Source organism: Desmodus rotundus, chromosome 1 (genome assembly GCF_022682495.2).
Source record: "Desmodus rotundus isolate HL8 chromosome 1, HLdesRot8A.1, whole genome shotgun sequence".
Classification (NCBI taxonomy): Eukaryota; Metazoa; Chordata; class Mammalia; order Chiroptera; family Phyllostomidae; genus Desmodus; species Desmodus rotundus.
Window position 1 is genome coordinate 101555232 of NC_071387.1, and position 22891 is coordinate 101578122.

Below are 22891 nucleotides of genomic sequence, written 5' to 3' on the forward strand. Positions count from 1 at the left end.
CCAACCACATTTGGTGTTTTCCAAGAGACAAGGTAGGTAATCAGGTGAACACAAATGTCTATTACAGATCAAATCTTTAAAATACAGGATTTTTGTTTTTTAATAGACTATTTTTTAGAACAGTTTTTAGATCCACAGCAAAATTGAGAGGAAGGTACAGAGATTTCCCATATACCTCTACCCTTCCACACACACATGCACAGCCTCCCCGCCTCCCCTGGACATTATCAACAGAGTAGTATATTTGTTATAACTGTTGAACCTACATTGATATAATCGCCTGAGTCCATGCTTTATGTTTGAATTCACTCTTGGTGGTGTGTATTCTGTGGGTGTGGACACATGTGTAAGGACATTCATCTACCACTGTAGTATCACACAGAGAAGTTTCACTGCCTGGAATTTGGATTTTGTATGCGGTGTGGATAGTTCATAGCTCAAGTGGGCATCCTGAATTGTTGTCCAGTTTTCATTTCACTGGTTTTGGGACATGCGCTGTTCACACCTCATTTGGCTGCTTTGGCCACACCTGGGATGGGGCCTGGTAGATTCCACCTATTGGAGGAACAGGTGGCTGAAGGGCACTGCTGGCTAGTAGGGCTTAACCACGTGTGTTAGACAGGAGGTGACTGGGGGTGTCAGGCATTCCTTTGCACAAATGGGCTCACAGTGCCCTCACAACAGGCAGCACGAGATGAGCAAACAGACCAGAGGGACTTAGTGATGCGCCCAGGTCCTGCCATTTGTGGGTGGTGAGTGCTGGAAGCCCAATGTCAGCTCACCAAAGTTCACTTCGGGTTCACTCTGGACCTGGGCACAGCGTCTCTTTCCAGGCTCTGTACTGACAGCTCCCACTGCAGGTTCTCGGCACAATGAATCAGCCCCAGACAGGTGACTTTTCCGCCCTGGTGCCTGGAAGACTTGGGCATCACACAGGGCTGGATGCAAATAACCTCTCATTCTCTTGCTGGCCCAGGTGTCTTAGAATCCCAAGCTGTTATGGTCTTTGCCCTCCTACTCTGCCTCAAAGGCTCGATGTCCTCTCCTTAGACCTCAGAGGCTGTCTGCATGGCCATTAAAGTAGGCTCCTCCAATTGTTACTCTCTGTTCTCTGCCTATGTCAGTCTGTAATTATTCATTGCATATTTATATCTGGCTCTCCTACTAATCTCAAGGCAGGGAGCATAACTTTTTTGGTTACTGCTATTTCCGACCTAACACACTGGTAACTTGTCAAATAAATGCTTTTTATTTTTTTTAGTTTTTGAAAAATTATTTATTTATTTATTTTTAGAGAGAGGGGAAGGGAAGGAGGAAGAGTAAGAGAAACACCACCATGTGGTTGCCCCTCACACGTCCTTTGCTGGGGACCTGGCCCGCAAGTCAGGCATGTGACCTGACTGGGAATCAAACTACAACCCTTTGGTTCACAGGCCCCCACTCAATCCATGGAGCTACACCAGCCAGGACAAATAAATGCTTTTTAAATTGACAAACAGATGGAATGAATCTGGTAGAACTGCCACCCCCTTCCATGAGTCTGTGGGTAGCAAGGGTAGTAAAAAGGGCTGTGATGGAGGTTATACAAATCCAGAGCATACACCTGCCATGGAACCTCAGGCCATTGAACCTTGGGTGAGTCGCCTGAGTTCTCTGGGTCAGGGTTCCTTTTCTCTCCAGTGAGCAGACGGAAGGTTGAACCACCCCCACTATCCAAATGCCTGGTGGACACTACAAACAAGGCAAGGGTGGTACTTCTTGGTTTTATTCCTAGCCTTTGCTGCAAGAGGTGTCACCTTTTCTCAGCAGTGTCCAATTATGGTGACCTGTGTTGCATGTTTTTTTTTCCAGCCTGTTTGCAGATCACACAATCTTGAGGCTACACTCCAAGGCAGACCTTGCCCAGGAACAGGGTGAAGAGAAAGGGAGAGGGCTGTCTTCCCACCTTCAGTTTGAGAAAGAATATGCCACCCCGTTATTGACCTCACTAGCTTTCTGGAGATGGGTGTGTGTGCAGGGATGTCAAAATGTGTAGCTCCTGGCTGGCGTGGGGAGTCCTCTGTGTCCTGGACTTTTCATGCTTTGAGGGAATTTCAAATGTGGAACAGGGTAGTCAGAGCCACTCCCTGGCTGTGGTCACAGTGCTGTTTCACACCTGTTTGGCTAAAGTTAAAACTGCATTTTAAGTCCTGTGTGTTGTTACCAAATGCCTGTTCTGCCCTCACACCCCCTCACTGCAGGGGGGAGCACTGGACCCCCTACAACTTGATGTCTCCTGTTGGAATCAGTGCCCAGCAGCTGCCACCCCAGCCCAAGTCCCAGAAACAAAGCCCTTTTCTTTTGGAAACCATCTGTGAGAACAATGGCTTTTATTTTAAAAGTAATTTTTTTTGTAACACAAGAACAGATCACTGTGGCTGCACCTCCCCTCCCCCTAGATGATGTCAAGAAGTGGGCAGGGTCACAACCACCTGGAAAAGTCCCCTTTGTGCTGCTCCAGCCACTGATCCAGCGTCCTGGCTTTGGGGTTGAGCCTCAGTGTCAGTTCAATGTCCCGATTGGGTTTCAAGGCATAGAAACGGAACATGTTGGCCAGGTCCTGAGCCCCAGGGAAGCCAAGCTTCTCATACTCCTCAGGTGTCGTCTGGAAGCAGAGGGGTGTCTGTGAGGACCCATCGACATCTCAGTGCCCTGCTCAGGTGGTGGGGGCCGGGGACACCTCAGTCTTTACCAAGGTCCTTGCTAAGTCCACCTGAAACCCACTATTCTTAGTCAATTTGGATCTGAATCAGCTCCCCAAATCCTCCACGAACTGCCTCAGGCTTTTCTTTGTTTAGGGAGTAACACCTGGCCAGTAGTGCCTGTTTTCTAGAGCACACCACTGTGCTAAGGAAGCCTCAGTTCTGTTCCATTCAATCCTCACTACCAGAGCAGGGGACACTATTCACACACACATTTCATGGATAAGGGAACTGAAGCAGAGGCGTCAGGGACTGTGCCCCAGGTCACACACTGCTGGGTGTTAACAGCAGGGACCAGGATTGAGCCTGGAGTACTGTCCAGCCTCAAACCCCTCATCATTACTGTTCGGGTCTGGGGGCTCCGTGGGTAGTTTGTCTTTTCACACCTAGGAGTATCTCACATTTTCTTTAATGAAAAGGTCTTACTTTCATAATCGGAATGACAAGAACCAAGAAACCCAAGGGTCTGGGCTGGAAGACTGAGGATCAGCGGGGAGTGGAGGGGACTGTGTCTTCTGCCCACCCAGGCAGGCCAAGTGTGTGTGTGGGTGTGGGGAGGAGGCCTCTCTCTCTGGCCTCCTCCCCCTTCTCTTCCCTCAAGTCACATCCCAGAGGAGCCCAGCAGCCCTGCACTTTCACTCCTGGCCTTGACACTACTGTCCTCTCTTCCTGGAAACCTTCCAACTTGGTCAACCACCTAAGCCAGAAACTTCACACGGCAATCACACTTGGCTCCCAAGAACAGCACAACGTGAATGCTCACAGCTGTGATGAATTCAGATTTACCCCGCCCTGGATTCCCTTTCTTACTACCCACAAAGCCCTCCGCGGGGTTTGCAATGACCAGTAGGGGCGGAGGGGCCCACCTTGGCATCACGCACTGCCTTCCCAGTGTGCTTGGAGAGCAGGACAGCGTACTCCTCTGCTGTGTGCCTGCAGGTACTGAGCCCAAGGTTCTGGCCAATGTATTCTTCTGGCATCTTCAGCAGGCTGAGCACCACAGGGCCCAGGTCAGTGACGGACATACCATCCATGGGTATGTCACCCATGGGCAAGCCTGGGAGGGGAGGGGATGATAGACATGTTCTTGAGGGGACAGTGAGCCCTTTGTGGAGGGGTAGAAACTGGTGTTCCCAACAGACAACCAACTGGACATCTGCACAGACGGGCACCTGACATGACATAGATGACAACTGCTGTCTACATCAGAGCAGCAGCAGCAGTGGAACTCAGCTGGGAAATGGGATTCAAGCCAAGCTCTGCCCACTTGGCATGCTGTTTAAACCCTCTAAGCTTGTGTTACTCCATTCTTAGACTGTGGAGAAGAACCCTGGACCTGCCTACCCCTCTCAGGGCTGAGACTGGGGACAAGGGACAAGAAAGGAAGGGCTCCTAAAGGTCCCCTGAGAACTGGCTGGTACCCTCAGGCCCCACTGCTCCCGGGACCCTGGCCTGGATGTAACTGGCCATATCCTGAATTCCTGATGTGGAAATCTGTGGGTGGCTATTCCAAACACCAACTCTATTGACAGAAATGTTTGACTAGCTGAGGTCAGGACCTGGCCCAGAGCAGTGTGTGACGGGTGCTCATTCATGTCTGTTGAATTAATGAATGACTACCATCCAAGTTGTGGTTTTGCAGATGTAGAGGGATAGCAGTGTCCAGATGTGGTGCCCAGTGTGCTTGGGCTGTGCCATTTTAAAAAGGGGCCACCACAGCTGCCCATTCAGATCACCCAGGGACCTTGTGGGGGGGAGGAGGTCCAACTCAGAGACAGAACACAAGGGGTGTCCCTAACTACAGCTTTGCAAAATATAAAGGGCAATACCCATTGCCAACACCAGGCCCAGACTGCTCACCAGTGGGCAGAGCTTGAGGGAGGGTGAGTCAGTGTTTGTGCACAGTAGGGGGGTGAGGGGGTGCCCACTGACAGCACTCACCCCTCCACTCTGACTTCCTCAGCGTCCTGCTCTAATCCACTGGCTGACTGGCAAGACACAAGCTGTATAAGGTTCCCTCCAAGCCAGGGTCCAGTGCACCAGCCATTTAGAGATTTGCAAATGGGCACTGAGAAGAAAGTGCTTTCCACTTTGTGAAGTCTACAACTGGATCTCATCTTTGAAATCCTCTCCTTATTTCTGAAGGAAAAGTAATAACTGCACTCGTCTCTGTAAAGCTTTCCACCAGAGATTGTTATCACCACATCTCAGTAGATTTTCTCATTGCCCCTGCGCAAGTCAGTATTATGCCCATTTCACAGAGCAGGAAGCAGAGGCCCAGCCAAGTCTTATGCCTTGCTCAGTCACAGGCCTAATGTGAGAGCCAGTACTCATATCCAGGATCCTCCTCCGACAAGCCCATAGCTTTCTGTGACACTCACAGCTCCACACAAAAGCAGATGCTCAGGGAGGAAGGGCACTCACTCAGCAAGTAGCTCTTTCCATCTGGGGCTTTCTGGGGCAGGAAGTAGGAGAGGAGGTTCTCAAAATAGCAGGGCAACCGCACACTGATCATGGGAACACCGATGTCCCGGAAATATTCCTCCACTTCCCCTTTTCCATCAAAGTGGCCTGCTGCCAGTCTCCCTGCTGTCAGCTTCTTGATATTCTCCAGGCCGCTGTAGACCACATAGCGAAGGCCCAGGCGCTTGGCCAAATTGGCCAGCAGCTTTCCCTGGGGGGCAGGAAAGCAGAAACCACAAAGCTAGGAGGGAGGATGTGTGTCCCCGGTCACAGCCCAGTTCTCCACCCTGAGTTGCCACTGTGCCTGACAGTAACAGCCCAACACCGCTTATCCCTCAGATAAGGCCGCTCTTCCAGAATGATGCTGACATACAGTGTCACGCCCTTGAATATGGGATCAAAGCCCATACTTCCCACAGAACCTTCGCATCACTTCTCTAGATCATCTAGGCGGTTACTACTTCCTGATGTGCTTAACTCTAACCCAACTATGTGCAATCTGCTGCTAAGTCATCTTCCTGAGAGACCCCAGGATTCCACAAGGGAGGTGCTATAGCTCAGTGGTCAGGCATACAGGCCACCTGGGTTCCAGTCCTGGTTCTGTACCACACTCGTTGGTTAAATGGGGACCACAATACTACCTGCTGCACAAGGTCGTGTAGGGGGTTGGACAGTGGCCTCCAAAAGGATATGTCCACATCCTAACCCCCAGGACCTGTGAATGTGACCTCATTCAGAAAAAGTCTCTGCAGGTATAATTAATTTAAAGGACCTGAGATGAAATTATGCTGGATTACCCATTTAACCCAATGACAAGTGTCCTTATGAGACAGAAGACAGAGAAGTCCATGTGAAGGCAGAGGCAGAGACTGAAATGATGTGGCCACAATGAGAAGCAGCAGCCACCAGAAGCTTGAAGAGGCGAGGAACAGAATCTCCCTTAGAGCCTTCGGAGGGAGCAAGGCCAACACTTTGATTTTGGACTTCTGGCCTCCAGAACCGAGGGAGAATAAATTCCTGTTGTTCCATGGGGCACTAATACTGGCTGTCGGGACGGGAGAAGTTGTCTGTCTTCCCTATGGAATGGGCTTCCATGTAAGATGTAATCAAAGAAAGAGTCAAGACTAAAAACAGTTTGAAGACCGGTGCCCCAATCTCCCTTTACTTTACCGAGGAAGAAAACAAGGACCAGAGCAGGAAAGCCACATGTCCGAAGCCACAGCTGTGGCTAGTTGGGAATGACGCAGGACTGAAAACCGAAGTGCGTAATTCTCAGCCTCGTGCCTTTCCTCTGGCACGAATTCTACATTCCACAAAAACCTGAATGCCTTCTACGTGTCAGACACTGTGCAAGTATCTCAACCTTTAGTGAGACAAAAAGATGACCATGTCTCACGGTTCCTCTCATATCCCTCCCGCCACCATCTAGGCTCAATAACCACCTAACTAGAGAGAATCTGGGTGGAAAAACAGAATGAAGTGAAACCTAAAACATGTGAAAAGGGACATGGGGGACTTTCTGGATTGATGGAAATATATTTTGATCAGAAGGCAGTTATATGGGTTTATTTATTTTCAAATTTTATCAAAGTGTACAATTAAAGTATGTGCATTTTATTATAAAAATGATGGGTCAACAGAGTTAGTTTTTTTTGTTTTTAGAGAGATGGGAATGGAGGGAGAAAGAGAGGAAGAGAAACATCAAATGGTTGCCTCTCACATGCCCCCAACTGGGGACCTGGCCTGCAACTCAGGACATTTGGGTGTGTGCTGACCAGGAATCGAACCAGCGACCTTTCGGTTGGCAAGCTGCAGTTCAATCCACTGAGCCACACCAGCCAGGGACAGAGTTAGAATTTTAGAAAGTATAGAAAGTCATTGGATGACAAAAGAGGTTAGTAATCGCCTGGGGCTGAGAGGAGGGCAGGCACAGGGGAGTGACTGCTAACAGGTACAGGGTTTCTTTTGGGGGTGATAAAAATGTTCTGAAATTAGGTTGTGGTGATGGCTGCACAATTTTGTGAATAGATTAAAAACCAATGAATTGCACACTTTAAAAGGGTGAATTGTATGGTAAATGAATATTTTAAAAAAGTCACTGCATGAGAAAGTAACCTCATTTTGCCCTCATCAAAATCTAAGAGGGCTACAAAGAAGAGGGGGAAAGGCTTAGAGTGATCAGTGGTCAGTGGTCCTGGATAGGATAGGTCCCACTGGCAAGTTAGAGCTGCCCCCCAGGAACCAACAGGGACCTGGGAACTCCTTTTAAGATGTTCTGCAACTAGCCCCAGGCTCCCTACACCCTACTGCCTGTCTCACCTGCTTGACCTCCTGTTCCCGACTGCAGTTCTCCCAGTAATTGGTCACAATGAAGGTGGCGTGAGCCCCAGTCAGGGCTAGTTCCATGCTGGCCTCATCATTCTGGTCTCCCTGCACTACTTCTGCACCTTGCAGCCTCAGCTCCTTCGCTGCTCTCTGCCTAGGGTCCCGGGTCACAGCTCGAACCCTGAATGTTCCATCTGCCATGAGTGTCCGGGCCACTGAGCCCCCCTGGGCACCTGCAGAGAGTCAAAAAGACCTGAACGGTTGAACATATGCCTGGGAGTCCTGCTAAGGGCGAAAGCCCAACGGGAATGCTCCATCACAGCAAGATATCCAAGGCACTTTTCACGTGTCATTCTCATTAAACTGCCTACAGCAATTTTAAATAACAGCTTTATTGAGAAACAACTCACTTACCATAATATCCAGTCTTTAAAAATGTACAGAGTATTCAGAGTTGTGCAATCAATTTTAGAATATTTTCATCTCCTCAAAAAGAAAATACATATCCATTAGTAGTCACTCCCAATTCTCTCCTCCCTCTAGTCCCTGGCAACCACTGATCTGCTTTCTGTTTCTACGGACTTGCATGGGATCCTACAACATGTGGCTTTTTTCATTCAGCACGTTTTCAAGGTTCACCATGTTTTAGCAGGCATTACACTTACACCTTTTATAAAAATTTAAAAATGCATTATGAAATATTTAGCAGACACAAAAAGGCATAGCAACACCCATGTACCCACCCCTTAGCTTAAGGAATAAAATATTACCCATACCTTTTCCAAAAAAAAAAAAGATTGAGAAGATTACAAAAGTTAAAATAATCCAAAGGAAGAAAATAAAAACCATCCATAAATACAGGATGGAGCAAAAGTACACTTACAGTTGTGACCACACGAAACAGTTTATTCTTGTATTATTTATTATTGTATTATTTTCCAGACAAGCAGGTTTACGGTGTCATTGTGACATTCTTTTGAGTTAATAAAGATATTGTAGTCATCATAACCTGTATGTCTTTTTCCATACAAACAGTTATAAGCCCACTTTTGCCCACCCCTGTATAGAACACTGGCCACAGCACTATTTGCAATGGTGGAAATTTAGACAACCTAAATGTTCTTTGGTAGGAATCTGGTTTTAAAAAAGTGATAAATCCATGCAGAGTCACTAAAAAGAATGTGGCAGATCAGTACGTATGACTTGGATAGATGACCATGACGTGTCCGGAGTGCAAAGGGCAAACTGGAGAACCATGACTACCTTCATACAGTTCAGGCAGGAATGTAAAATGACGCAGGTGCTGCGTAAAACAGCCTAGCTGGTGGTTCCTCAAAATGCTAAACATAGCGAGTCACCATATGATCCAGAAATTCCACTCTATACCCAAGAAAATTGAAAATATATGTCCACACAAAACCTTGTACACGAATGTTCATAGCAGCATTACTGACTACAGACAAAAGGTGGAACAAATCAGGTGTCCAGAATGAAATCTATACAGCAAAAGATCTGTGTGGCTGCCAGGGGCTGAGGAAAATTGGGGGCGATGGGAGTGACTGCCATCACTCCAGGTGACTGCTGGTGGGTGTTCAATAAGAAATGTTCAAACCTATAAAGAATTTTGGTTCAGTTTATTCGAGCCAAACTGACACGATATGAACCAGGAAGCAAAATCTCAATGCACTGAGAAAATGCTCTAAAGAATGGCAGTTTTGCAGCTTATTTCTAATTTACTGATTTGAGAGAGAGAAAGATTTGTTGTTCCACTTATTTATGCGTTCACTGGTTGATTGACGTATGTGCCCTGACCGAGGATCAAATCTGTACAACCTTGGCGTATCGGGGTGATCCTCTAACCAACTGAGCTACCCAGCCAGGCCTGCAGCTTCTTTTATAGGTCAAAATCAAAGGAGACATAGTGAAATTCACTGGTGGTACATTAAGCAATTCAGGGAAAATCTGTGGGATTGTATAGAAAGCCAGACAGACACATACGGTACTTCTTTTACATCAGTGGGTAGGAGATAGTAACATTTACAGCACAGACAGTTGGTACGCGGGCAACAAGATGACAATACAGGCTGTGCTCTGGGGCCAGCTGTTGTGCCTTGAGGGGCCTGGAAAAGATTACTCTGACATTTCGAAAGTAGGTGACCTTCCATGAAAAAGATAATGGACACGCTCACTTAAGGTAAATTACGTCAAGGAAGCTACAGTCCTGGGACTGTGACTACCTGCCACAGCCCACGTTTAGTTAGGAATGTGTGTATCAGACCATTCTGTGTGATGATTTTTGGTCTTTGAGTTTGCGAGGGCCGCCATACAGGCCTCTTCTGAGCTTGTCAGCTTTAGGGTATGGACCCTTTTCCATTCACATAGATATGGGGTTTCTTTTGGAGGTGATGAGATCTAAAATTAATTGTGGTGATGGTCACAGAACTCTGTAAATACACTTAGAAACCAGTGAACTGCACACTTCAAAAGAGTAAGTGGTATGTGAATTATACCTCAATAAAGCTGTTAGGTATTCTTAAATATATATATAGAAAAAAATGAAAAAACAGGTGGAGCAAAATAAAACACTATCGTTTAAAAATAATATCTATTTAGATATTTTTAATTTGATAGGATACTTAACTCGGTAATAGTGATGGATGGGGTGGGGAGGGGTACAGAGATTGGAGAAAGACTTAATTTTGGCAAGATGTGCAATCACTACTTATTCGAAGTTAGAGTAATTATTCAGATTCAAGGGGCATCTGTGCTCACTTCCGGCCCCGACCAACGGGGAACTGGGATCCGGGCTATCTCACCCTCCCTCCCGACTTCTGGGGACGTCTCCTGGGGCTGGGCCGCTCCCTGGCTCAGAGAGAGGTCCTGCGCTTCAGGGCCTCCGACCGGGGTTCTGCTTACCTGTGGCTCCGAACACCACCACCATTTTCTTGTCCGCCATGAGAGCGGGAGCGGAAAACGCGGTCCTGAGAAGCGTGGGGAGCGGGGAAGGCGCGGTGTGGGCGACGGAGCCGGGGGACCTCCCGCCCGGAAGGACTCCGCTCCTACACCGCACAGGCCGAAGGGGGCGGCCAGCCCGGAGACGTTCGGACTCCGCGACCCCAGCCCCACTCTCGGGCCTGATACCCCCTCCCCCGCCCGTTTCTGGGACCCTTGCCCGCATCCCACCTCTCAACGAGGACCGCGGCCAGCGCTACCACCTCACCGTGGCCCGGACGGAAACGCTCCCGGAAATTGAAGGACCCGATATTCGCGGCCGAGCCCACCGCAGAGGCGGGACGGCGTCGTGCGAAGGGAGCCGACCCCGCACCCGCAGCTTCAGTCCTACCCTGGCAAAGCCACCCCTTCCGGCCATCCTGAGGCAGGGGCTCCAGGCTGCGCTGCGTTTGAACCCCCGTTGTCCGGGCCCTCCGAACAGAGCTGACCCACCACCCCCGCCCACAGACACAGATGGTTCGTCCCGGTTTACGGGGGACTTGGTGGGATTCTGGACTCCTCCCCCACTAACCCATCACCTTTTTATCTTGCGTGAACATGTGCACGTGTAGATACGGGGTGTCACCTAAAGGTAATTACATCTGTATCTGTGAGTCTTAACACTCTAAGCACTGAGTTCTTTCATATACGCCTAACTCAAGTTTGAGGTTGCTGCTACTTGCGCAATTTGAATTCTTTTATACAGAAAAGTGAGAATTCTTTGTGTTCAACTGAAACTCAGAAATGACCCTCTCACTCCTCTTCTGAATAGTTATTCTGACTGGATAAGAGCATTTGTTTTTTCATTCATTCCAAAACATGTAGGGGTGTGGCTGTGGGTGAGTGGTCAAGGCGGTGGGCCAGGAGATCTTTGGGGTGATTCTGGGCAGGTTCAAGTCCTGCTGCTTAGGGTTCTAATGACCCCATATTACCACAAGAGCTTGATACTCATCTAAATGATGTCAGACTAAGAAACGCTGACAGCAAAATAGTATGGACTCATCTGGGAATGTGAGCCTCGGGGCAGCAGGTATTTGTGTGTGTTCACTGCTGAATTTCCAGCACCTAAAATAGTACCTGACACAAAGTAGACTGACCGGTTGTCTAAACATCTGCTAGGCACTGGACTTACAGGCAACTCAAACTAAAACCGACATTGTTTTCTTGAATCTAGTGGTGGAGATACCCCATGAGGAAATGTGTATTTTTAAATTAATTTATTTATTTTAGAGAGAGGAAAGAAAACATCGATTTGTTGTTCCAGTTATGCATTCATTGGTTGCTTCTTGTATGCGCCCTGACTGGAGGTCGAACCCACAACCTTGGCGTTTCGGAATGACGCTCTAACCAACAGTGTACCTGGCCAGGGTGGGAGTGTGTATTTTATTTACGTAAAATCTTGGTTTTTACAATAAGATGTATATGTTTATTTTAATACACTTTCATGTATACATTTATAAAATGAAGATTCATCTGTGTGTTTATCCCGGATAAATACCTTGAGGCCTCCTCCACACCCTGTTCTGCTATGCCTCTGCTCGGACTGTAAAGTTTGCCTGGAATGCCTTCCTCCCACTTCCTTAAATAGCGCTGACCCCTGCTCATTCCTTAAGACTCTACATAGAGGGGAGGGGGATGGGTGGCCCCTGGCTCATTCCTTAAGACTCTACATAGAGGGGAGGGGGACGGGTGGAGGTGGGAGAGGGCATTAGGGGGATAAATGGTAATGGAAAAATACATAATTTAAAAAAGGCTCTATATAACCATTACTTCCTCCAGGAAGCCATCCCTGACCCCTAGGCTAGGCACTACTCCTATTCCACTCTATCCCACTGGCAAAATTGTCTCTATCGTATTGACCGAGGGCTTCCTGAAAGCTGGACCCATGTTTTGTCACTATATCTCTCCCTCCAGACACAATGTGCAGCACTTAATAGGAACTTAATAAATACCTAGGAAATGAATCTGGCCCTATCCACCTTCCTAGCTTTCGGCACGCTTAGTGGAAGGACTTCCCCCTGCTGCCATTTTGGCCGATGGGGAAGAATCCCCGGTGCACCGGTAACATCTAGCAGCTATCTTTTTTTTTAAAATACGTTTTAAGTAAGTTGCGGACATCAGTACCCTTCTCCCCTAAACACTTCAGCACACATATTACTCAATATTTCTAAATATTGAATACAATTTAGAGTTCAGTATTTGTTCTCTAGGTTAAGTTTATTACATACAATATATTTTTATATTGTCCTAAAACTTGCTTTCCCCCCTTCTACTGAATGCCCTTTCTCGGGAAGTGTCTACCCTTCCTTTTTAAATTTATTTGTATTTTTAGAGAGAGGAGAAGGGAGGGAGAAAGAAAGGGAGAGAAACATTGATGCGAGAGAGAAACATCTATTAGTTGCCTCTCACAAGCACCCAACCAGGGACTGAATCTGCAATCCAGGCATTTGCCCTCACATGCTTTGCCGGACAACGTCCAACCAACTGAGTCAAACCTGCCAGGGCTACACTTCCTTTTTAATTGGGCACAACTCTTGAATTTTTAAAAATATATTTTATTGATTATGCTATTACAATTGTCCCATTTCCCCTCTTTATCCCCCTCTGCCCTGCACCTCCCTCCCTCCAGCATTCCTGCCCCCCCCTTAGTTCATGTCCATGGGTTGTACATATAAGTTATTTGACTTCTACATTTCTTATACTATTCTTAACCTCCTCCTGTCTATTTTGTACCTACCATTTATGCTTCTTATTCCCTGTACCTTTTTCTCCTTTCTTCCCCTCTCCCTCCCCTGCTGATTGAAAGGTTTTCTTAGGCACTGCCAAGGAAGAAATGCCAATCAGCCACAAAATTAGGCAGTACAGAGCTTTATTGAGGTTTGCACACCCGGGCGAGGTTCCCCCATCCGCAGAGCTGGACCGAGGAAGTCGTGCCCAAGCAGGGAATATGGTGGGGTTTTATGCACCAAATTCTGGTTGGCTCCCCTCGTGGGGGCTACGGATTGGTCTCCTTGAACAAAGCAGCAATCCATCATTGGTGGTTCCCTGGTTTGACGTCAGCCGTCTCTTCCGGGTTGTAGTTCGGCTGCCATTTTGTCCTACCCCATCCATCCTGACACTGATAAGCCTCCATGTGATCTCCATTTCTGTGATTCTGTTCCTGTTCTAGTTGTTTGCTTAGTTTGTTTTTGTTTTGCTTTTCTTAGGTTTGGTTGTTGATAGTTTTGAGTTTTTGTCATTTTATTGTTCATATTTTTTATCTTATTTTCCGTGGATAAGTTCCTTTAACATTTCATATGGGCTTGGTGATGATGAACTCCTTTAACTTGACCTTATCTGGGAAGCACTTTATCTGCCCTTCCATTCTAAATGATAGCTTTGCTGGGTAGAGTAATCTTGTATGTAGGTCCTTGCCTTTCATGACTTTGAATACTTCTTCCCAGCCCTTTCTTGCCTGCGAGAAGTCAGCTGATAGTGTTATGGGAACTCCTTTGTGGTAACTGTGTCCTTTTACTGCTTTTAAGATTCTCTCCTTATCTTTAACCTTGGGTAATGTAATTATAATGTGTCTTGGTGTGTATTTCCTTGGGTCCAATTTCTTTGGGACTCTCTGAGCTTCCTGGACTTTCTGGAAGTCTATTTCCTTTGCCAGATTAGGGAAGTTCTCCTTCATTGTTTTGTCAAATAAGTTTTCAATTTCTTGCTCTTCCTCTTCTCCTTCTGGCACCCCTATGATTCAGATGTTGGAATGTTTAAAATTGTCACAGAGGTTCCTAAGCCTCTCCTCATTTTTTTGAATTCCTGTTTCTTCATTCTGTCCCAGTTGACTGTTTATTTTTATTTCTTCCTTCTGGTCTAAACCATTGATTTATGTCCTGGTTTCCTTTCTATCATGGTTGGTTCCCTGTATATTTTTCTTTATTTCACTTTTCATAGCCTTTGCTTATTCCCCTATTTTGTGACCATACTCAACCATTTCTGTGAGCATCCTGATTACCAGTCTTTTGAACTGTGACAGGTTGGATATCTCTTTGTTGCTTAGTTGTATTTTTTCTGGAGCTTTGATATGTTCTTTCATTTGGGCCTTTTTTGTGTGTCTCAGCAGTGCCTATTAGGTAGTAAGGGGCGGAGCCTTAGGTATTCACCAGGGTGGGACATCCCACTTTACTACCTTGTGGCGCTGTGTGTGGGGGACGGGTCCGGGAGGGAACAATGCTGCTTGTTCAGCTCTCTGCTGGCTTTCAGTCACTTCTGCCACTACCCACAAGCAAATTGGGCCAATCTGGTGCTTATTCCTGGGTAGGTGGGCATGTGTACATTGTAGGACCTTGTGGGTCTCTCCAACGAACTCTCCTGTGAGGCTGGGAGTTTCTCCTGCAGCCTCAACACTCACAGGTTTTTTCAATCAGAGGTTTTGAGGCTTTATTTCCTTGCGCTGGAAACCTGGGTTGCGTGGTCTGTCTCGCTCCCCAGTTGTTCCTCCTGGTTTACCTGCGTGCAAATGTGGGACCGCCTGCTCCACCAGCCAACGCCTTGCCACGCACGTGTCCACTTCACCCGGCTGCTTGTCTCCACCTCTCCTACTGGTCTGAATGAATGTTTCTTCTTTAACTCCTTGGTTGTCCAACTTCCATACAGTTCAATTTTCTGTCAGTTCTGGTTGCTTTTTTGTTTTTAAATTTGTTGTTGTCCTTCTTTTGGACATGGGAGGAGGCACCATGTGTCTACCTACACCTCCATCTTGGCCGGACAACTCTATTGAATTTATGTACCCTTGTCAAACCCTACTCTATTTTCTTCTGATGGACTTGAAGGTTGTTTCAAAGTTTTCACTAAAATGGAGTACCATGGTATGTGTTGCAATGACCTTCCTTGTTTGTGTCCTTTTGGTTTCTTGCAAATGTTAGACAGGACAAGAGTCTCAAGATCTGGGCAATTCTAAATATCATTTATTGATAAATGTTAAAGTTTGGCATAACATTTTGTAGATTCAGTAGTAAACAGGATAAGCTGAAAGGAACCCAACCAGGTGAAAGTAGCTAACTGCAAAGAAGAAATCAACATGTAATTGACCAAATAGTGTGTGCGTGTGAGTATATATATACATATATATAGTCTTCCTTCCCTGGGGCAGAAATTTTTAAATGGATAGGAATGCTCTTCAGTTTGTTTGTTTGTTTTTTTTTTTGAGACTCTCCTAGATAAGTTTAAAGTTTTTCTTCAGGTACTCTCCAAAGAGCTCTGCTCTGCACACCTGTAAAGCAAAGAGTTCTTCTTTGCCCAGACAGATGCCAGCTGCTGGAACCTGAAAAATAAAGAAATCTACTCTGCACCTGCGTGATGAATCAGTCCTATATAAGCCAGACCCCTGGCAGCAGTTCCGGAGCTAAGCTGTGGTTAGTTGCATCAAGCTCTCTTCCTTTCTCCTTCCTCCACCTTGATTTCAGAAAACCTCTAATTTTAAATGTTTCACCTCCTCTCCTGATTTGTCTTGGGGGTGAGGGTGGCAAGAACCCCTTGGTCAGTGACAAATTCCCTGTCTCCCTATTTGCTGAAAGTAAATAAAACTTGCAACAACCACATCTCATTTTTAAAAAGATTTGATGTATTTATTTTTTTGAGAGAAGAGAAGGGGAGGAGAAAGAGAGGGAGAAACATCAATGTGTGGTTGCCTCTTGCTCACCCCCTACTGGGGACCTGGCCCACAACCCAGGCATGTGCCTTGATTGGGAATCAAACCTGCAATGCTTTCGTTCACATTTTTGAATAGAGCACCCCAAGCAGTGAACCCTTGGAGTTCGGTAATACAAGTGTTCCTACCCAGAATTATTGGGTCAAAGAGAATGCCCATTCTAAATTTTAACAGATCTCGCCAAATTGTCTCTCCTTCCCCATGTGAACAAAAAAGGGGCTATCTTAGCAAGCCTGACAAACTCACTAACTGAAAGTAACCACACAGGATGTTTTGATTATCAAAACATTCCTAACTGAGCAGGTTATGGTGGGAAGTCCTGTCCTAAGGCCCATATGATAGATTACCTCTTCCTTGAACAGGCCCTGTCCATTGTTTGTGTGCATCTAGAATAACATATTTAAAATGTCAGAATCATTTCTTCTCAAGACTGCCAAAGATAAACATCCCAGTATGCTGGGGCGGGGGGGGGGGGGGGGGCGGAAATCAATCCTAACATTCCTCATTATTATCTTTCACCTGCATACCTCTGTAAACTATGTTAAATGTTTACTATCCTTCACTCACTAATGTAAAAGGAACATGTCTCTCTCCATTTTACTTTCTATCCAATCCTAGACATTTTCCCACTTTACCTTCCCCCACCTCTTTAATCTTCTACCAATGGATTTCATGTAACCTTTCTTAGGTCTTCTTCTATGATTCTAATGTATAAAATAAACTGCAAAATTGCCATTTCCCTGAGCATTTTCTCTATCCTTTGGACTTTTGCTTGCAGGACTAGCCCAGAATACATGGCTCTAATAAACTCTTTAAACTTTTCCTTAGGCTTGTAATTTCTTTTGTGGACACCTAATAACTCCAACAAACACTGTAAACTTCCCACACCTTTGCCTACAGTGGACATTACAAGCCAGTCATTTAATCTGCAGCCAGTCCGATGGTTAAGGAAATGACTGGAAGCCACTGGGGCTGGAACAGAAAGGGCAGGTGGAGCCCAGCGCGTGATGGGTCTGAAGAGGTGGTGACATTGGTTAAGAAAAGCGCCTAGCCTAGAGGAAGCCTCATAAACACATGCTCTTATTAGTTGACTCAGAGACACCCTGAGTTCCGGGGCAGACCCGAGTACCAAGAGAGGAGCCACTCGCCCGCCGCAGAGGCGTGCCTTTTGCAGGCCCCGCCTCCCGCTGCGTGCCTACGTCAGGCCGCCCTCGCGCCCGCCCACTAGACTAGGGTGGTAGCAACTTCTGAGGGTTTTCCTGACCGACGCGCGGAGGTGGTCACAGACCAGAGGACCGACCGAAGGCCGAAAGGATCGGTGGCTGGTGAGTGGCCCGCATCCTCCCGGGCTTCCTCCGATCTCCTCGGTGGGCCTCCACCAGTCCCGGTGTTTGGGAGCTGGGTTCCGCCGGCTTCGGGCTTCGGCTCTCTGCGTCCCCAGTGCCGGCCTGAGGGAGGCCCAGCGGGCCCGGGCTGGGGGCGGCGGAAGCGGGTGAGCGGGGAAGTGGCTGGGTGTGGGGGAACCCCGCTTCATAGACGAGGTTTCTGAGGGCCGGGGAAGTCTGAATGGCCAGTTTGTGTTGGGCCCCGTTGGATCCTCCTTTCTGGCTTCGCGAGTGCCCCCCGGGGTCGTCGCCGGTGGATTTGGCATTTCCGGCGGACGTTGCAGCTCCCAGCCAGCATGTCAGCCCACCTGGGGCCCGTGAGGACCCGGACCTTCCCCAGAGTTGGTGATGGGTGCCCGGCCTGGCTGCTTGTCTTGGGCCGTGGCTCTGCCCTTCTTCCATCCAATTCACCTTAGTCAGAAGGGCCCTTTGAGTCACTGTTATGACTTCAAGAGTGACCCGCGGCCGCCACAGTGCTGAGTGCCAAATTGGGAGGGATCAACGCCAGGGGCAGCGGGTTGTTTGGGTGGGGAGCTTACCTGTCACCTCATAGGCACAGTTCTCCAGACGTGTTATTAATTGCCCTATAAGAGCTGCCAGGACCGCCTCGCACAGTCTCCTCACAAGGCCTGTCTGTCATGCCATTTAAATTTGTCTGATGAACCGGTTGTTGTGACCTGTGGCTGTCATCCATTATTGTTATGTTATTGTTTTATTTTCTGATTCTATGAACCAGAAAATAAACATGGTTTATAGTTCAGGAAGCCTCTGATTCTCAGCCACTTCCAGAACCCCGTGGGTTGATAATTTTCCCACTTGTAAATGGGGTTAGTGATGAGACTCGGGTTAAGTGAATTGACCTGCATCCCACAACCAAGAAGGTGAAACACGGTCGACTGCCTTCAAATCCCATGCTCTTTCTCAAACAGAGTTGTAGAGATTGGAAGTGGATTGTTATTTAAACTGTCTTCCCCACCCCCTAAACTGTCCTCCCAAATGGAAGGAAACGGAAACTTACTGGTTTTGTATATTTGAATTTCTGGCATGGTGTTAACCAGTGTGTTTAAATTTTAGCTCTCATATTGAGAATTTTAGTTTTTCTTTCAGGAGGAGGGAGATAAGGAATGCACATTGGTAAATCTGTGCTTTATTCTTTAGATATTTTTCAAGAAATATCACAAGGCAAAACAACACAAGCTTACCAGAAACTTACAGTTCAATTGGGCATTTACAAGTTTACTTGGTGAAGTTGGAAAAAAGTTTTCAAGTACAGTGCCTAAGCCAGAACACCGGTGAGGATGTGGGAATTTGAGGGGTCTTGGTAACACACACCTGTGAGTGACCTCATCTAACTGGGGATTTGAAGAGGAAACTCTGTGATTACCCTACTGTCTGACTTGCTTTTAGGGGGGGGGCCTATAATGTGAGATGCTGTGAATCCTTGAGTCAGGAGTATAAGCTCTAGAAATGCCAATGCCAATGAAAAGAGGAGTTACAGAAAGTAAAGTATAATTACTGTGTTTGGCTCACCCGTCATCAAGATGGTGGAAAAGCAAAACTGGACAGCTGGGGCCTCTGGGCTACCTTGACTTTTTTTTTTAGTTTTCTTTTAAAAGCTGACTCTGGATTTCAGAGTTCAGTTGGGCTTTGGTCAGGATTGCACCAAAACCTGTAATATCACTCCCCCAGGAGGAAAATATTTTTGATAATGGGAATTGTATATTTTAGTGTAAAACTTTAAAATTTAGTTTGGAACACCTTGGAGAGAAAAGAGATGAAAAACTATAAATTACCTCCTGGTACATTATTGGCCGTAGTGAACCAAAAAGTTATCAATAGACATTTAATGCAGCAATTTTCAACAAGGTCTTAGGCCTCTTTGTAGTTACAGAGCACATGAACAATATAAGTGTTTGTTGACGATAAATGTATGTCACATGCCCGAGTGTAGCCTGCCCTTCCCTAGATACTGATCTGTTGCTCCCTCTGGCAAGACCAGTACTGCTGCAGATGAACTGTTATCACCTAGAACTATTTCAAGGACGGTCTGGAGGAGGGCAGGCAGGTTGAGGAAAGGAATCAGTAAGCAAAATTGAGTGGGTTGGGAGAGGGCTCTAAGTAGTATTTGGAGGCAGATGCGAAAAGCAGTTGTAGTGAGATAGTGTTAAACCTCCACTCCTTTGTTTTATTTTCCTACAGGAAGGCAAGGGAGAGTCAGGCCTTCTTTTTGCTTAGTAATTAGAAAATAACTTAAAACACTCCATTCCTCTACCACTCACTTGGGTTTCTGTTAACCTCAGCAAAATTTCCAGTGTTTAATGTCATGTTTGTCCTGCTTTGTGAGACTTTTTGTGTTCGCAAGTCAGAAGTGGAGTGACTAGCTACTGCAGGTTGGGTTTTGTTTTGGGGTTTTTTTTTGCCCTTTGTAATTTGGCTTTTCCAGAGCATATGCCCAGATTTTAAAGAAGTTAATTTTCAAGTGCAAATGCCTAGAGGTTGAGAGACAAAGAAGCAGTGATATCTGCCCCTTTGGCAAGCACATATTGCCTCTATAGTGTGCAGAGTGTTGGCACCGAGGGGGTGTGCAAAAACAACAATGAACCCAGCATCGTCCTTGTTCACTAGGAGCTGGCAGTCACCTTGGGGACACGAAACAGTAAAATCACTTTGGAAAGCTTGTGATTGTTGTTTTGACACTCAGTATTCTGGGAGGTCAAGAAAGTGAAGAGCAGAGAAACGGAAAAAAACAGAACCTGAACTGAACCTGCTGGGGTTAGGTAAAAGAATAGGAAGAGAAAGAAGGAAGGAGGCCAAAGAAATGGGATACCTCTTTTTAGAAAGCACTCAGGGGTCTCACTGAAAACATATTACCCAGAAAGAGAATGTTTGTCATAAAGGGATGTTTTTAAAACTAGGATTTTTAACCTTAATTATGGGTCCATGGGTGAGTTGTAGGAGCCTGTGGTTGCTCTGGAGTGGCATAGGCACATTTTTTAATATGTGATTGTCCTGGGGAGAGAGTCTGAAGCCTTCATTTGACTCTGAAAGGAATCTGCAACCAAAAAAGATTAATGATTATTCTATTCTGGCAAATACCCTTCCTACCCATCTCCAGAAATACACTTCTCTGAATTTGTGTTTTCAGATGAGAAGGTATTTGGGTGGAATATAAGAGACAGAAACCCTAGGATTCTTTTGTAAACAGTGTTTCACTGAAAACCAACTGTCATGGGACATGCATGAGTCCTTGTGCAGAGGACAGCATGTTCCCACAGACACATGGTGTTCCAATCTGGTTTGCAGGAACAGGGCAACGAAACACCCTCACTGACTAGTGTGGGTGAGGCTCTGGGTATGTACTCAGAGACCTTACTGTCAATTGTGGCTGATACAGAATTAGAGCTAAGCAGGAGTGTTGTGGATGGGGTGAGTTGAAGACACAGAAACCACAGGCTTTTTGGAAGGTCAGGATGTGTTTCAAGAAGCTGCTGGAATATTGGAAATAAGGTGTGAAAGAGTATATGGAGCCCTGGCCTGGCAGCCAGAAAACTCTGGGCAGGTTTGGGAAGAGTGGCTAATTCCAGGACCAGCTTCCCTCTGTTGCTTTGGACATAGATGCCTAAGAGACTGTCCTAGGGCTATGGTCGCTTAGCATATACAGCAGGAAATAGAAGCTGTCTATTTCAAAGCTAGTATCCTAGCTACCCCCTAGACCACAGCCATTGAACTAGGCCGAGCTCAGAGTTCCTAAGGGTGCTACAAGGAGACGACCTCCTTAGTCCCCAGCCCTCCCCTACTAGTTTAACTATGGACACTCACTCACTGCACTTGCCTTATGCGTTGGCCTTCTGTGTAGGATTTGGTTGAACATACCTCTCAGCGCCCTGGACACATGATTCTCTGCCTTTCTTGGCCTATAAGCTATTCAACTGTTCCCCTTCCCATCTGGTTTATCTTCTTTTTTCCTAAAGTTACTCATTTATTTCTGCCTAATTATGACCATAGTTGACAGTGGATGTTTTGCGCTATTTGAATTTCTTCTCAATAGTGGTTAATAGAGACAATGATGTTGGTCACTTCTGTGGACTTCTTGGGAATTAAAGGCACCCGCTTCATGTATCTTTAATTCATGTAGTTTGTGGGGGCTGCCTCACTAATGGCCGTTACTTCATTTTACAGTGTTAAACTGCTGGGTGTTTTTTTTTTTTCTTCTCAGTAAATTGTGATCACTGTAGCATTTTGATTTTTTCCCTTGAGATGATGATAACTTAATGCCTTGGTGTGTTCCCTCTAAAATGTGCTTAGAGACAGGATGTGGGCTTTTTGGGACATTGTACAGCTATTGCCTTCTTCAGGTTGACCCCTTCCCTAGGATAGTAACAAACAAGAGGAGAACGCTGCTGTTAATCCTTTCTGTAAAGCCAACTGGGGGAAAAGGTTTTTCAGAGGCAGATATTAGGAAGTATCAGGTGGCCTGTGCATTTATGGGGTGAAAGAGTGCAGTCAAGCATTTGTTAGTTTGATGTTAAATCTTGCCTATCCATTTCTTAAAAAATAGGGGAGGGTAAGGAAGTGGGAATGTTCTTCTCTGCTCCTAATCAGGCTTTCAAAGTCTTTAAAATAAAATCTAAATGGTGTGTTCTCGGTAGCTGTATCTGTGGAATGTAAGAAAGCCAGTTTAAAAACCAATGCAATGCAAGATGGCAGCATAGGTAAACATAGCTTGCCTCCACACACAGCCACATCAAAATTACAGCTAAACTACAGTAATAACCATTGTTCAGAACCATCAGAAATTGAGCTGAATGGAAGCCCTACAACTACGGAATTAAAGTAGAAACTATATCATAACTGGTAGTAGGGGCAGAGACACGGAACAGGCTGGTTCTACAGCAGGCCTCACAGCCCAGGGTTCCGGTGTCAGGAAGATAAGTCTCCATAACTTCTGGCTGTAAAAACCAACAGGAATTGAGGCTGTGGAAGACAAACTGCTACAGTCTCAGGCAGTTTCTCTTAAAGGGCTCACACACAGACTTAACTTGGACTCAGTCCCTCTGAGCTCCAGCGCAAGAACGGCAGCTTGAAAGACATCAAAGAAATATAGGGAGGAACTGAATTGTGCGGCATCAGGGCAGGAGCTGGGGGACAGCTTTTTCCCAGACAGAGGAGCTGGCAGAGGACATTGTTCCTTTTCTGAGCCCTCCCCACACAGAGCCATAAAGCCAGCAGGTGGGTGCCATATCAGGGACTCTATCACCCTGGCTCACAATATTTGCCCCACCCTGGTGATTCCC

General features: G+C 46.4%; 2 protein-coding genes across 11 annotated transcripts in view; one reads left to right on the forward strand and one right to left on the reverse strand.

The window, feature by feature from the left end:
• Positions 1 to 2352: 2352 nt before the first annotated feature.
• NMRAL1 (NmrA like redox sensor 1) lies at positions 2353 to 10891 on the reverse strand. 9 transcript variants are annotated; one of them, XM_053928930.2, is made up of 7 exons: positions 10713 to 10834; positions 10446 to 10510; positions 7944 to 8012; positions 7524 to 7762; positions 5166 to 5415; positions 3608 to 3798; positions 2353 to 2644 (listed from the first exon to the last, which is right to left on the reverse strand). In XM_053928930.2, the coding sequence occupies exons 4-7, from the start codon at positions 7728 to 7730 to the stop codon at positions 2462 to 2464; spliced, it is 831 nt and encodes a 276-aa protein (XP_053784905.1). In that variant the 5' UTR covers positions 7731 to 7762; positions 7944 to 8012; positions 10446 to 10510; positions 10713 to 10834; the 3' UTR covers positions 2353 to 2461. The 9 variants fall into 9 exon arrangements, with proteins under 9 accessions (XP_053784905.1, XP_053784901.1, XP_045045751.1 ...); XM_053928926.2 differs by having other exon boundaries at positions 7944 to 8015; XM_045189816.3 differs by lacking the exons at positions 7944 to 8012; positions 10713 to 10834 and adding an exon at positions 10873 to 10891.
• Positions 10892 to 17412: 6521 nt separating this feature from the next.
• HMOX2 (heme oxygenase 2) overlaps positions 17413 to 22891 on the forward strand; it is a 30962-nt gene continuing 25483 nt past the window's right edge. The window contains exon 1 of one of the 2 annotated variants that reach the window (XM_024553315.3): positions 17413 to 17537. The gene's annotated coding sequence lies outside the window, so the exon portion shown is untranslated. The other variant, XM_045189820.3, reaches the window with a different exon arrangement.

Excerpts from the sequence above, each read along its gene's own strand:
- NMRAL1 (XM_045189816.3), bottom strand. The coding sequence starts at position 10,485 with ATGGCGGACAAGAAAATGGTGGTGGTGTTCGGAGCCACAG. Across the intron at positions 5,416-7,523 it reads GGGAACAGGAGGTCAAGCAG|GGAAAGCTGCTGGCCAATTT; the intron begins GTGAGACAGGCA and ends CCTGCCCCCCAG. Across the intron at positions 2,645-3,607 it reads AGGCAGTGCGTGATGCCAAG|ACGACACCTGAGGAGTATGA; the intron begins GTGGGCCCCTCC and ends CTCTGCTTCCAG.